This window comes from Meleagris gallopavo, chromosome 1 (genome assembly GCF_000146605.3).
Source record: "Meleagris gallopavo isolate NT-WF06-2002-E0010 breed Aviagen turkey brand Nicholas breeding stock chromosome 1, Turkey_5.1, whole genome shotgun sequence".
Taxonomy (NCBI): domain Eukaryota; kingdom Metazoa; phylum Chordata; class Aves; order Galliformes; family Phasianidae; genus Meleagris; species Meleagris gallopavo.
The window spans coordinates 167,009,510-167,025,190 of NC_015011.2; the positions used below are offsets into that span (position 1 = coordinate 167,009,510).

At 36.8% G+C, this 15,681-nt stretch overlaps 1 protein-coding gene and 1 long non-coding RNA gene across 2 annotated transcripts; one reads left to right on the plus strand and one right to left on the minus strand.

Moving 5' to 3' along the window:
* Positions 1-868: 868 nt before the first annotated feature.
* LOC104917532 lies at positions 869-10,181 on the minus strand. Its single transcript, XR_796923.3, has 3 exons — positions 10,094-10,181; positions 6,764-6,812; positions 869-956 (listed from the first exon to the last, which is right to left on the minus strand). It is a non-coding gene; the product is annotated as an uncharacterized LOC104917532 (long non-coding RNA).
* SACS (sacsin molecular chaperone) lies at positions 1,897-15,596 on the plus strand. The gene is made up of 2 exons (XM_010728894.3): positions 1,897-2,289; positions 3,293-15,596. Exon 2 carries the CDS (start codon positions 3,358-3,360, stop codon positions 14,854-14,856), a length of 11,499 nt encoding a protein of 3,832 aa, XP_010727196.1. The 5' UTR covers positions 1,897-2,289; positions 3,293-3,357; the 3' UTR covers positions 14,857-15,596.
* Positions 15,597-15,681: the final 85 nt, after the last annotated feature.

The window sequence follows — 15,681 nt, forward strand, 5'->3', positions numbered from 1 at the left end:
AAAACCAACAAAAAAAGAAAAGCTGTAGACTGAATGAAGTGGCATAAATGAAAATTATGAATGAATAAAAAGGGGAGATCTAAAGATAGATAAAAATCTACAATAAAAGAACTAATAGGAGATATCTCAATGCAAGTTATTTACATATAATATTCTTTCTCTTAACATGGTCTGAATTCTATATTACATGTCTAAAGTTATCATTATATTCAATAGCCATGTCATTTTTGTTTTTTTTAATTATTATGGATCATCTTTTATCTCACAACCACAAGTGATCACATCCATGCTTTCTAAAGATGCATCTATAAAAAAACAAACAGATGAAACCATCTTAATTATCTGACTAGATGCGTGCTGTAGATCATATCATTTGGTTAAATATTTCCTGAGTCTTAATTTGTAACTTTTGGTTGTGTCAAAACAGACCTACTGAAATACTTCTGATCTTTATGCAAATAGTTTGTTTACCAGAAAACTTGCTGCTTTTGTAGATATGATGCTTCTGTGTTTAATTGTTTTCACTGTTAATTTTGTGCCTTTTTTCTAGACAATGTTAGTTTAATTTACTTTTCTGCACTTGCATCTCATTATGCATTGATAGGTAAATTTGAATTCTGTCTCCAAGTCCTTTGCTTTTTCTTTCTCCAAACAAGTCACACTTCAATTTATGTTTAAATAATACATATATGGTGAGTTATTTTATTCTTCAATCTCTAGAAAATGTGCCTTTTAAGAAGAAGATTCTTGTCTCTCTCTTTAAATTATTCACTTTATTAGAATTCTTATTAAAACTGATCAAGATAGCCACGGTGAGATAGATGGATGACAAATCATATGGAAAGCAGGAACGTTAGCTTTGAAAAATGTCAGTTCCTCATGGTGATACGTTAAATTGGCTTCTGCGGTGTAGTATCTTCTTCCAAGTGAGTATCACAAGATAGTTCAAACCTGTGCTTAAATAAAAAACAACAAAAAACATAAAATCACCTGAAATAAGGTTTTGGTATACTGTAAATACATTGTAAGCAGAAACCGGAGATTAAAACGAAAGAAAAAAAAAATCCAACCTGTGTATTCAGAACCCAATCACTTTGAGAGTTCTTCTAGGACATTTCTTCACTTTCTGGGTTGGTCTGTGAATCTGGTTCCTAGAAAGATTTGGGTTGCATTTGAGGCCTGACTTCCTACTATCTTCTTCATTTAACTGTTTCTTTGACCTGCATTCTTCTAGGGACTTGTTCTTGGTTGGTGATATGCTTTTTATTGATTAGAAGGACTTACTTGTTATATTTATGTAGAAATGTAATTTTCTAAATCTAGAAATGCCTGAGGACTTTCAGGTGACCTTTTGCGAGTTTTTGTGGCCTACTTTTTATTTCACCTCCTCCTAAATTATGTGTCATTCTAGGATTTTTCATAGTTGTAAGAATCACAGAATTTTAGGACTTGGAAGGGACCTCTAGAGATCATTGAGTCCAACCCCCCTGCCAAAGCAGACTCCCTAGACCAAGTAGACATCCAGGCAGGTCTTGAACATCTCCAGAGAATGAGACACCACAACCTCTTTCTCTGGGCAGCCTGTTCCAGTGCTTCGTCATCCTTATTGTGAAGAAGCTTATACGCATGTTTGTGCAGAACTTCCTGTGCTTCAGATTGTGGCCATTTCCCCTTGTCTTATTGCCATGCACCACTGAAATGAGTCTGGCCTTGTCCGTTTGCCTCCCGCACCTTTGATATTTATAGACCTTGATCAGATCCCCTCTCAGTCTTTTTCTCTCAAGACTGAACAGACCCAGGTCGCTCAGGCTGTCCTCATAAGAGAGGTGCTCCAGGACCTTTGTAATCTTAGCGGCCCTCCGCTGGACTCTTCCCAGGAGATCTGTCTTTTTTGTACTGGGGTGCCCAGAATTGGACACAGTACTCCAGGTGAGGCCTCACCAGGGCAGAGTAGAGTAAGGCATACCTACAGTACAGGTTTTAAGATCTTACCTCTCAGGAATTTTACTTGTATAACTAGAAACTATATCAGAGAGATTCCCAATACAGTTGCAGAATACACATGTTTTTGCACAATTTCTTTGGGAATATAGGTTATGGGTTGTTTTTTCTGTGTTGCACAAAAATAACCAGATCTAATTTTTTTCTCTCCCAAGATATGTACTGTATTTTTGTAGTTAATAGTTGTTTAAATATTTTCTGTTCTATATGTTCATATGTAATTGACTAGATGTTTTCTAAATGAATTTGATTATATTTTAGCCCAACAGCTTCTCTGGGGATTTTCAGGTATGGTTATTGACTGAAGGTGTACTGGTTTGTACTGAAGCTTGATCTTTGTGTGAATTTGGTGATTAGCTATTCTCATTACTTCCAGCTTTTTTCTAAACAAAATCTGCAAAACAATCTGCTAAAAGATAGCTATGAAAGATAGTTATGAAAAGAGTTGTAAATACAATTTGTTCTCCTAGCATATGAGGTAGAATACATATCTTTTTGGAATGCTGAGGTGAAGGGAAACTTTTTTTTTTAAGGATCTTACTACCCATCTCCGTGTAAACAACTATGTTATTTAGAAGAGAGAAAGATCTGAAACTCAGATGTCTTGATTCTATTTGTCATTTATTTTGATGTCATTGGAAAGGATTGGTATTTTTGTATTCTATATTCTGTTCTTAGCCACGTACATTCTTTAGTTTTTAGTATAAATTATCTTAATGATAATTAAGATGTGTTAACATTCATTTCATTTATTTAAAGTATTGACAATAAGAATAGAAGCATATACATCTAAACTTAGTTTCAGCACTCCTTACGCAACTGAGTTTTGCTTGTCAGTTTTTAGCATAAGAGCATCTGGTTTGCTATATTTAATAAATAATCCTTAAAAACTATTGGACTCTTTGCAAGTATAGGAAGAAAAATAGTGGATTAGGTTCTTACCACTAGGCAAGTAAGTAGTGTAAAGAATCAACTACACAGGAAAATACATGTAAGTTTCTACTTTGACAGTAAATCCATAGTTGCTTTGTATGCCTGAAGGCTTTTGTGTCAAACTAACAAGTGCAATAACTTATTAATAATTTTCAATTTGTTTTCATTTTTATACTAACATGGAATGTATTTGCTTTTAATTAACTCCTAAAAATGAGAGTAGCTGGTCTCTGCAGTTCTATTTAGCAGTTTTCCCCAAAAGAGAAGTTTTGTGTTTTTTTTTCTTAACTTCCAAAAGCACTTTGTTAGGTAACTCTGCTCTGATTCTCATGGTGTTGCCCTTTTGCTGTAATTTCAGGAAGGCCATGTACTCAGCTGCAGCTTCTGAACCCAGAAAGATTTACCCGGCTAATTAAAGAAGTTATGAATAGTGTGTGGCCTGGCAGAGACATGGTGGTACAGTGGTATCCAGGTTTGGAAGACAAAAATCACCCATCAATTTCTTGGCTTAAGATGGTCTGGAAGAACCTATATATGCATTTTTCTGATGACTTGAGTGCTTTTGATGACATGCCACTTATCCCTAAGACTCTGCTGGAAGAAAACCAAACATCGTTAGAACTGATTAGATTTAGAAATCCGTCACCTATCATTCTGGAAGATGAATCTGAGACTCAGCTCCCAGATTACATAGCAGATATTATTGAGAAAGTTGGTGGAGTTGTACTTAAGAAGCTGGACGTTTCAATCCAACATCCACTTATAAAAAAATATGTGCATCCACCATTACCAAGTGCTGTTTTACAGATAATGGAAAAAGTGTCCCTGCAGAAACTATGCAATCAAGTTTTGTCATTACCATCAACACATAAGGATGCTCTTAGGGCATTCCTAGCTAGTTTGAATGATGTAAGTGAAAAAGAAAGAAGAATTATTCAGGAATTGCTGATATTTAAAAAAATGGAGAAATCATCTGATGATGGTGTTCCTGTTTATGCTGGGCTAAATGGTAGTAAGGTATTACATCACACTGCCAAAATTCCACCTGGTCTAAGATTTTCTGTTCCAATAATTGACAGCAGTGATGAAGCTACTATTCGCTTAGCTAACCTGCTAAAAATAGAACAGCTAAAGAGTACAGATTGCTTGAAGTTTATTATACAAGACATAAGAAGTTATTTCTATTCATCCGATGAAACAGCAAAGATAATGCAGTGGGTTCTTGAAAATCTGACTTTTCTGAAAAACGAGAATACAGATGTGATAGATTGGCTGGCAGCATTGAAGTTTATTAGAATTACAGAAGAAAAGATAATGACAGCAAATGAGCTCTTTGATCCTGAGGTGGAACTGCTGCAAAACTTATTCTATTCTGAGGAGGAAATTTCCTTTCCTCCTGCTATTTTCACATCTTCAGATATTCTTCATTCTCTGAGACAAATAGGCTTAAAAAGTGAAGCCAATCTTGTGGAAAGTGATATTATGAGAGTAGCAAACAAAATTGAAGGTTTGCATACTGACTCTAACACCGATTGTGATTTATTGATAAAGAAAGCTAGAACTCTCTTGATGATTTTGAACAAAAACCATATGCTGCTTCAGTCACCTGAAATAAGAACTGCCCTGAAAAAAATAAAATGGATTCCTGCATGTAAGGAAAGACCTCCAAATTATCCAGGATCCTTAGTTTGGAAAGGAGATCATTGCAATCTGTGTTTACCACCAGAAATGTGTGATATATCTCATGCAATTTTAGTTGGATCCTCAGTTCCTCTTGTGGAAAATGTGCAGTTTGATATAGAAAAAGCACTTGGCATCTCCACAAAGCCCAGCATAAAAGCGGTCTTAAAACACTTCAAAGTGGTGGTTGATTGGCACAGTTCTAAAACTTTCAGTGATGAGGACTATTATCAGTTCCAGCATATCTTGCTTGAAATTTATGGGTTTATGCATGATCATTTAGAAGAAGGCAAAGAAGCTTTTAAAGCCTTGAAATTTCCCTGGGTTTGGACAGGTAAAACATTTTGTTCCCTCACACAAGCAGTAATAAAAACAGTACCTGACCTTGACCTCCAGCCTTATCTGCATTATGTGCCAAAAACTATGGCGAAGTTTCACCAGTTGTTTAAATGTTGTGGTTCAATTGAACAGTTAACACCAGACCATGTTTCTATGGTCATTCAGAAAATATATCTAAAAAGTGAGCAGTGTCTCTCAGAACAAGAGAGTAAACAGAATCTTCACATTATGTTGAGCATTATAAGATGGCTGTACAGTAATCAGATTCCTGCAAGTCTTCATACACCCATGCCACTGTATAGTGGCAAGCTTCCTTATAAACTTGTGATGAGGCCAATTCACGAGTGTTGTTACTGTGATATCAAAGTTGATGACTTAAATGATTTGCTTGAAGATTCTGTTGAACCAATAATTTTGGTGCATGAAGACATACCAATGAAAACTGCTGAGTGGCTAAATGTTCCATGTCTTAGCACAAGATTGATTAATCCAGAAAATATGGGATTTGAGCAGTCTGGGCAAAGAGAGCCTCTGACTGTAAGAATTAAAAACATTCTGGAAGAGTACCCTTCAATTTCAGACATCTTTAAAGAACTTCTTCAAAATGCTGATGATGCTAATGCCACAGAATGTAATTTCCTGATTGACATGAGGAGAAATATGGATATAAGAGAAAATCTGCTGGATCCAGGAATGGCAGCATGTCACGGTCCAGCTTTGTGGTCATTCAATAACTCTGAATTTTCTGACTCTGATTTTCTAAATATAACTCGATTAGGAGAGTCTTTAAAAAGGAGTGAAGTTGACAAAGTTGGAAAGTTTGGACTGGGTTTCAATTCTGTTTATCATATCACTGATGTTCCAATTATTTTGAGCCGGGAATTCATGATTATGTTTGATCCAAATGTTAATCATATCAGTAAGCATATTAGAGATAAATCTAATCCTGGAATCAAAATTAACTGGAGTAAACAACAGAAGAGGCTGCGAAAATTTCCCAATCAGTTTAAGCCATTTATAGGAGTTTTTGGTTGCCAGCTACCACTGACTGTAGAATCACCTTACAGCTACAAAGGAACACTTTTCAGACTCTCCTTCAGAACTCAGCAGGAGGCTAAAGTGAGTGAAGTCAGCAATACATGTTACAATACAGCAGACATTTATTCTCTTGTGGATGAGTTTAGCATTTGTGGTCATAGGCTGATAATATTTGCTCAGAGTGTAAATTCAATGGTTTTGAAGTACTTGAAAATTGAGGAAGAAGATCCTGGAGTGGCACAAGATGTTGTCACTATCAAAAAAAGAGTTTGTTCTTCCAAAGCCTTGACTGAACCAAATGTAAGTGTTTTAAAAGAAGCAGCTAAACTAATGAAGGTCTGCAGCAGCAGTAATAAAAAGCTTCCCACTGAAACACCGAAGTCCTCCTGTATCTTACAGATAGTAGTAGAAGAATTTCACCATGTATTTAGGCGGATTGCTGATTTACAGTCTCCCCTTTTCAGGGGTGCAGAAGATGATCCGGCTGCTTTCTTTGAAATGGCTAAATCAGGACAGATAAAAAGGTCAGCTGATGAACTGCCACAGAAGACAGTAGATTCAACAACATGGCTTATATGTTCTTGCATGGACACTGGTGATGCTTTAAAATTTTCATTACATGAAAGTGGACGAAGACTAGGTCTTGTTCCCTGTGGTGGAGTAGCGGTGTTGCTGAATGAAACCCAGGATCAAAAGTGGATTGTGAAACCTAATTGCAACAGCATAGGTGAGGTATTCTGCTACTTACCTCTACGAATAAAAACAGGCTTACCTCTTCATATAAATGGCTGCTTTGCAGTTACTTCAAACCGGAAAGAGATCTGGAAAACAGACACAAAAGGGAGATGGAACACAGTATTCATGAGGCATGTTATTGTAAAAGCCTACATAGAAGCGCTTTGTGTTCTCCGTGATATGGCAATCAGTGGTGAGCTTGTTGACTACAGTTACTGTGCAGTATGGCCAGATCCTGATTCAGTTCATGATGATTTTTCTATTATCTGTCAAGGGTTCTATGAAGACATAGCTCATATGAAAAGCAAAGAAGGAATAAAAGTGTTTTCTGATGGTATCTCTTGGGTTTCCATGAAGAACGTAAGGTTTCTAGATGACTCAATTCTGAAACGGCCAGATATTGGACCATCAGCCTTTAAGATCTTTTTGAAGTACCTTAAAAAAACTGGTTCCAAAAATCTGTGTGCTGTGGATCTCCCTTCCTGGGTTAAGACAGGATTTGAAGAAGCAGGATGCAAATATGTATTACTGGAGAACACTTTCTCTGAAAAACAGTTTTTTTCTGAGGTGTTTTTCCCTAATGTTCAAGAGATTGCTGCAGAGCTGCGTGATCCTTTGATGCGTTATGTTCTTAATGAAAAACTTGAGGAGTTTTCAGGAATTCTTCGTGTTACTCCATGTATTCCTTGTTCTTTGCATGGGCATCCATTAGTTACACCATCAAGACTGATCCATCCTGAAGGAAGAGTTGCAAAGTTATATGATGCTGAAGATGGAAGATTTCCTTATGGCACCACTCAGGATTACCTTAATCCAGTTATTTTGGTTAAACTTGTTCAGTTAGGAATGGCTAAAGATGATATTTTATGGGAAGACCTGATAGAACGTGCAGAGTCAGTAGCTGAAATTAACAAGGTAGATCATGCAGCAGCTTGTCTCAGAAGCAGTATAATATTGAGTCTTATTGATGAGAAACTGAAGTGTAGGGATCCTAGAGCTAAAGAATTTGCTGAAAAATGTCAAACCATCCCTTTTCTTCCTTTCCTTAGCAAGCCAGCAGGCTTCTCACTGCACTGGAAAGGCAGTGATTTTCTACCCGATGCAATGTTTTCAGCAACTGATCTTTTCACTGCTGATCATCAAGATATAGTTTGCCTGATACAACCAATTCTTAATGAAAATTCCCATTCCTTTAAAGGTTGTGGTGCTTTGTCATTAGCTGTAAAAGAATTTTTGGGTTTGCTAAAGAAACCAGCTGTTAATTTGGTCATAAATCAGTTAGAAGAAGTTGCAAAGTCTTTCGATGGCATTACATTATATCAGGAAAATATCACCAATGCTTGCTACAAACACCTACATGAAGCAATGTTGCAAAATGAATCAACAAAAGCTATGATAATTGAACAACTGACAAATTGTAGTTTTATTCTTGTTGAGAATGTGTATGTTGATCCAACAAAAGTGTCTTTTCACTTGAATTTTGAAGCAGCACCGTATCTCTATCAGTTGCCTAATAAATACAAAAATAGTTTTCGTGAGCTATTTGAAAGCATGGGTGTCAGGCAGTCTTTCACAGTTGAAGATTTTGCTCTTGTTCTGGAATTAATAAATCAGGAAAGAGGGACCAAACAACTAACAGAAGAGAATTTTCAGCTTTGCAGGAGAATAATTAGTGAAGGAATATGGAGTCTGATCAGAGAGAAAAAGCAGGAATTTTGTGTGAAAAAGTATGGAGAGATTTTGTTGCCTGATACTCGTCTTGCACTTCTGCCTGCAAAATCTTTGTGTTACAATGACTGTCCATGGATTAAAGTTAAAGACACAACAGTTAAGTATTGTCATGCTGATATTCCTAGGGAGGTTGCAGTAAAGCTAGGAGCAATACCCAAACGCCATAAAGCTTTAGAAAGATACGCGTCCAACATCTGTTTTACTACCCTAGGAACAGAATTTGGCCAGAAAGAAAAATTGACAAGTAGAATTAAAAGTATTCTTAATGCCTACCCTTCAGAAAAAGAAATGCTGAAAGAGCTCCTTCAGAATGCAGATGATGCAAAAGCTACGGAGATCTGTTTTGTGTTTGATCCTAGACAGCATCCAGCTGATAGAATATTTGATGAGAAATGGGCACCACTTCAAGGGCCAGCCCTGTGTGTTTACAACAACCAGCCTTTTACAGAAGATGATATTAGAGGAATTCAGAACCTTGGAAAAGGTACTAAAGTAGGAAACCCCTGTAAAACCGGACAATACGGTATAGGCTTCAATTCTGTTTATCACATTACTGATTGCCCTTCTTTCATATCTGGCAATGATATTCTTTGTATTTTTGATCCTCATGCTAGATATGCACCAGGTGCAACATCAACAAGTCCTGGCCGCATGTTTAGAGATTTAGATGCAGATTTCAGAACACAGTTCTCGGATGTCCTGGACCTCTACTTAGGAGATCACTTTAAACTGGACAATTGCACAATGTTTCGGTTTCCTCTTCGAAATGGAGAAATGGCAAAAGTATCGGAAATTTCCACAGTTCCATGCTCAGATAGAATGGTCCAAAATCTTCTAGATAAACTGCGTACAGATGGAGCAGAACTCTTAATGTTTTTGAACCATATGGAAAAAATTTCTATTTGTGAAATAGAGAAAACAACAGGAGCACTGAATGTGTTGTATTCTGTACAAGGAAAAATCACTGATGGAGACAGGCTGAAAAGAAAGCAATTCCATGCATCTGTAATTGACAGTGTGACTAAAAAAAAGCAGTTAAGTGAAATACCTGTGCAACAGATTACTTACACAATGGATACTGAAGACTCTGAAGGAAATCTTACAACTTGGTTAATTTGTAACAGGTCAGGTTTTTCTGCCATGGAAAAGGTATCCAAAAGCGTTGTTTCAGCCCACAAGAATGAGGACATTACTCTTTTTCCACGTGGTGGGGTAGCAGCTTGCATTACTCATAATTACAAAAAACCCCACAGAGCATTCTGTTTCCTACCTTTATCTTTAGAAACTGGGCTACCTTTTCATGTGAATGGACACTTTGCTCTGGATTCTGCAAGAAGAAATCTGTGGCGTGATGATAATGGAGTTGGAGTAAGAAGTGACTGGAATAACAGTCTAATGACAGCACTGATAGCACCAGCTTATGTCGAACTGCTGATTCAACTGAAGAAACGTTATTTTCCAGGCACTGATCCTACAGTGTCGGTGCTGCAAAACACGCCAGTTCATGCTGTGAAAGACACTTTAAAAAAGTTCTTATCTTTTTTTCCAGTTAATAGACTTGATGTTCAGCCAGATTGGTATTGTTTAGTGAAAGCAGTTTACAGCTGTATTTATGAGGATTTGAAGCGTCTTTTACCTGTTATGCGAGCTCCAAACGTTGATGGTTCTGATCTGCATTCTGCTGTTATCATCACATGGGTTAACATGTCTGCTGTGAATAAAGGTCGGCCATTCTTTGACAATCTGCTACAAGATGAATTGCAGCATCTCAAAAACACAGAATACAACATCACAACGCGGAAGTCAGTAGCTGAAAATGTTTATAGATTAAAACATTTACTCTTAGAAATAGGTTTTAATTTGGTGTACAACTGTGATGAAACTGCAAATCTTTACCACTGTTTGGTAGATGCAGATATTCCTGTCACCTACGTCACACCTGCTGATGTCCGATTATTTTTGATGACATTTTCATTTCCAGACTCGAATTGCCACATTGGAAAGTTACCCTGTCGTCTTCAGCAGACAAATTTGAAACTCTTCCATAGCCTCAAACTTCTGGTTGACTATTGTTTTAAGGATGCAGAAGAAAATGAAATCCAGATTGAGGGCTTGCCACTTCTTATTACCCTTGACAATGTTTTGCAAATTTTTGATTCAAAACGACCAAAGTTCTTAACAACATACCATGAACTTATTCCATCTCGCAAGGATCTCTTTATGAACACTTTATATTTGAGGTATAACAATATTTTACTTAGCAGTGATGTAGCAAAAGTCTTTGATATTGCAAGTTTTGCTGAGTTGTTATCTTCTGTGCTGCCCAGAGAATATAAAACTAAAAGTTGTATGAAATGGAAAGAAAACTTTGCAAGTGAGTCTTGGCTTAAAAATGCCTGGCATTTTATTAGTGAGTCTATAGCTGTTAAGGAAGAACAAGAGGATATCCAAGCAAAATTTGATGGTGTTGTTGAAACTTTGAAGGACTGGACTTTGCTTCCAGGTGTAAAGTTTACTGTCTCAGCTAATCATCTTGTTGTGCCTGAGTGTGATGTTCTGCTGCCTCTCAGCATTATGCATATTGCTGTTTTTCCAAATGCCCAGAGCGATAAAGTCTTTCATGCTTTGATGAAAACAGGTTGTATTCAGCTGGCATTGAACAAAATATGCTCCAAAGATAGTGCTTTAGTGCCTTTGCTTTCAGCTTCCACAGCAAATATAGATAATCCTTCAAGCATTCTGAAAGCCATACAGTATATGGTACAAACATCATCTTTTAGAACTGAAAAGTTAGCAGAAAGTGACTTTGAGGCTCTCTTAATGTACTTCAACTGCAATTTATGTCATTTGACATCTCAAGATGACATTAAAATTTTAAAGTCTCTCCCATGTTATAAATCCATTAGTGGTCGATACATAAGCATTTCAAAATATGGGACGTGTTATGTACTCACAAAAAGCATCCCATCAGTGGAAGTAGACAGATGGACACAGTCAACGTCATCAGCTTTTCTTGAAGAGAAAATACATTTAAAAGATTTGTATACTGTGCTTGGCTGTGTCTCTGTGGATGATCTTGAAGTGTACTTGAAACATCTTCTGCCAAAAATTGAAAGTTTGTCTTACGATGCAAAGTTAGAACATTTGATCTACTTAAAGAATAGGCTAACTAGCATTGAAGAAACATCAGAAATGAAAGAACAGCTCTTTGAAAAGCTTGAAAGCATATTGATCATTCACGATGCAAGCAATAGATTAAAACCTGCAAAATATTTTTATGACAGGACTGTAAAAGTCTTTGAAGTTATGCTTCCTGAAAAATTATTTATACCTCAAGATTTTTTTAAGAAACTAGAACAAATTACAAAACCGAAAAGCCAAGCTGCATTCCTTCCATCATGGGTAACTTTTCTACGGCATATTGGACTAAAATACATTATTTCACAGCAACAGTTAATACAGTTTGCTAAGGAGATCAGCATGCGAGCTAATACAGAAAATTGGTCTAAAGAAACATTGCAGAATGCTGTTGATGTCCTCCTTCATCACATTTTTCAGGAAAGAACTGATCTTTTGTCAGGAAACTTTCTGAAGGAATTGTCGTTAATTCCTTTTCTTTGCCCTGAACGAGCTCCAGCAGAATTTGTTAGATTTCATCCACAGTACCAAGAAGTTAATGGAACACTCCCTCTTATACGATTCAATGGGGCACAAGTGAATCCTAAATTCAAGCAGACTGATGTATTACAGTTGCTGTGGACTTCGTGTCCCATTCTTCCTGAGAAAGCGACACCTTTAAGCATCAAAGAGCAAGAAGGAAGTACTCTTGATGTACAGGAACAACTTGAGCAAGTTTTAACTATGCTGAATGTTAATCTAGACCCTCCTCTGGACAAAGTTATCAATAACTGCAGGAACATATGCAATATAACAACTGTGGATGAAGAAATGGTGAAAACTCGGGCCAAGATCCTGAGAAGCATTTATGAGTTTCTTAGTACAGAGAAAAGGGAATTTCGCTTTCAGCTTCGAGGAGTTTCTTTTGTAATGGTGGAAGAAGGCTGGAAGCTCCTGAAGCCTGAAGAGGTGGTAATAAACCTTGAGTATGAATCTGATTTTAAACCTTATCTCTACAAACTTCCTCTAGAACTTGGTACTTTCCATCAGTTATTTAAACATTTGGGTACTGAAGATGTTATTTCAACAAAACAGTATGTTGAAGTTCTAGGACGTATATTCAAGAACTCAGAAGGAAAGCAGCTGGATCCTAATGAAATGCGCACAGTAAAAAGAGTAGTTTCTGGCCTGTTCAAAAGTCTTCAGAATGATTCTGTCAAGGTTAGGAATGACCTTGAGAACATGCGGGATTTTGCCCTTTACCTTCCCAGTCAAGATGGTAGGTTAGTTAAGTCAAGTATCTTAGTTTTTGATGATGCACCCCATTACAAAAGTAGAATCCAGGGTAACATTGGTGTACAAATGCTTGTTGATCTTAGCCAGTGTTACTTAGGCAAAGACCATGGTTTTCATACCAAATTGATAATGCTATTCCCTCAGAAATTGAGGCCTCGCTTGCTTAGCAGTATTCTTGAAGAGCAGTTAGATGAAGAATCTCCCAGAACTTGTCAGTTTGGAGCTTTATGTTCTTTGCAGGGAAGATTACAATTACTGTTGTCTTCAGAACAATTCATCACAGGGCTTATTAGGATTATGAAGCATGAAAACGACAATGCTTTTTTAGCGAATGAAGAGAAAGCAATAAGACTTTGCAAAGCTTTACGAGAAGGTTTGAAAGTTTCCTGTTTTGAGAAGTTGCAAACAACATTACGAGTTAAAGGCTTTGCTCCTATTCCACACAGTAAAAGTGAAACGTTTGCTTTCCTAAAGAGATACGGAAACGCGGTAATATTGCTTTACATACAGCACTCTGACAGCAAAGACATAAATTTCCTGCTAGCATTAGCGATGTCCTTAAAATCTGCAACTGACAACCTGATTTCTGATACCTCATATTTAATTGCCATGCTGGGTTGTAATGATATTTACCGAATCAGTGAGAAGCTTGACAGTTTAGGGGTGAAGTATGACTCATCTGAGCCATCAAAACTTGAACTACCAACACCTGGCACTCCTATACCAGCTGAAATTCATTACACACTTCTTATGGATCCGATGAATGTCTTTTACCCTGGTGAATATGTTGGTTACCTTGTTGATGCTGAAGGTGGTGATATCTATGGATCGTATCAACCAACTTACACGTATGCAATAATTGTACAGGAAGTAGAACGAGAAGATGGTGAAAGTCCCAGTTTTCTAGGAAAGATTTACCAGATTGATATTGGATATAGTGAGTATAAAATAGTGAGCTCTCTTGACTTGTACAGATTTTCAAGACCTGAGGAAAGTTCTCAAGGTAGGGATAGCACACCCTCTACCCCAACTAGTCCTACAGAATTTCCAGCTCATGGACTGAGAACAATTCCACCTCTCTTCACTGGTAGAGACAGCCACAAAACAACATCCTCTAAACATCACTCTCCAAAGAAGCTAAAGCCAAGCTCCTTGCCAGAAATATTAAGAGAAGTGACATCTGTGATTGAACAGGCTTGGAAGCTTCCAGAATCTGAAAGAAAGAAGATTATTAGAAGACTTTATCTTAAATGGCATCCAGATAAAAATGCAGATAATCTTGATATAGCTAATGAAGTTTTCAAACATTTACAGAATGAGATTAACAGGCTAGAAAAGCAGGCCTTTATGGATCAAAACACAGACAGAGCCTCAAGAAGAACGTTTTCATCTTCAGCTTCTTCTCGATTTCAGTCAGATAAATTTTCTTTCCAAAGGTTTTATACTTCGTGGAATCAAGAAGCAACAAGCCACAAATCTGAAAGGCAGCAGTATAAAGAAAAGTGTCCATCTTCCACGGGACCATCTTTCTCGCAACGCTTTTTTGTCCCACCCACATTCAGGTCTGTTGGCAATCCTGTCGAGGCACGTCGATGGCTTAGACAGGCCCGAGCTAACTTTTCAGCTGCAAGAAATGATCTTCATAAAAATGCCAATGAATGGGTATGCTTTAAGTGCTACCTTTCTACTAAGCTAGCCTTGATTGCTGCTGACTATGCTGTGAAGGGAAAATCAGACAAAGATGTAAAACCAGCAGCCCTTGCACAGAAAATAGAAGAATATAGTCAACAACTTGAAGGGCTTGCGAACGATGTTCAAACGTTGGAAGCTTATGGAGTAGATAGCTTAAAAACTAGATATCCTGACTTGCTTCCTTTTCCACAGATTCCAAATGATAGGTTTACTTCAGAAGTTGCTATGAGAGTGATGGAATGTACTGCTTGTATCATAATAAAACTTGAAAACTTTATACAACAAAAAGTGTAAGAGATTTGAAGACTATTGTCAGAGCTTAGGTATTTTATGTGGTGAGACACAAATGTGATTGAGCGGATTACCATGCATCCAAGGGGTTAAATATTGGAAAGCAGTCTAGAAATATGATGCACAAAAGTGGATGGCAGTGAAATGTTTAGAATTTAAATTTATTTAAACAAGATTTTTTTAAACTGAGCCTGCTGTACAAGCAAACTGTAGATCATATTTTTTAAAATTTCCAAGGAAACAGTGCAAAAATTAACTGTATGTACATTATTGTGATTAATTGGCATATTACTGAACTGCACTTTATATAACCAAAGCTTAGCTTTCTGTTAGATGATTCTGTAATTGTAACTCCTTATTAGATTTTATTTCATTTAATGCTGTGTTTCCAAGAAGGTAATATTGTTATTCAATGTACTAAGCCTAAGACTGGACGTACTTGGAAATGTGAGGTGGGATGAAAGCTAAAAAACTTTGGAGATAGTGCTCCAAATCATTTCTGTTTTCTTTTGTGTTTTGTGGACATTCATGTCAGCTATAGTAATTCTTTTATCAGCTGGATCTGATTATAGATTTGCTGCAATATCACCTGGTAAACATATAAAGGATTGTCTAGTACCTGTGAACTGGTACGCTGTTATAATCCTGAATGATGATACTTGACATAACATGAAACTCCATGTCATGCATTGATTGCATTTACTTTATTGTAAAATAATTATTTAATTTACATTTTTTTTTTTCTAGAATCTGTCATCTTTTGTTTAATGAAAAAAATGCACGTGGCTGATACAATATATTGTGGCCATTATTATACAGTGTTTTGAT

Bases quoted from the DNA above. Each gene is read 5' to 3' on its own strand.
- SACS (XM_010728894.3), top strand. From the start codon at position 3,358: ATGAATAGTGTGTGGCCTGGCAGAGACATGGTGGTACAGTGGTATCCA.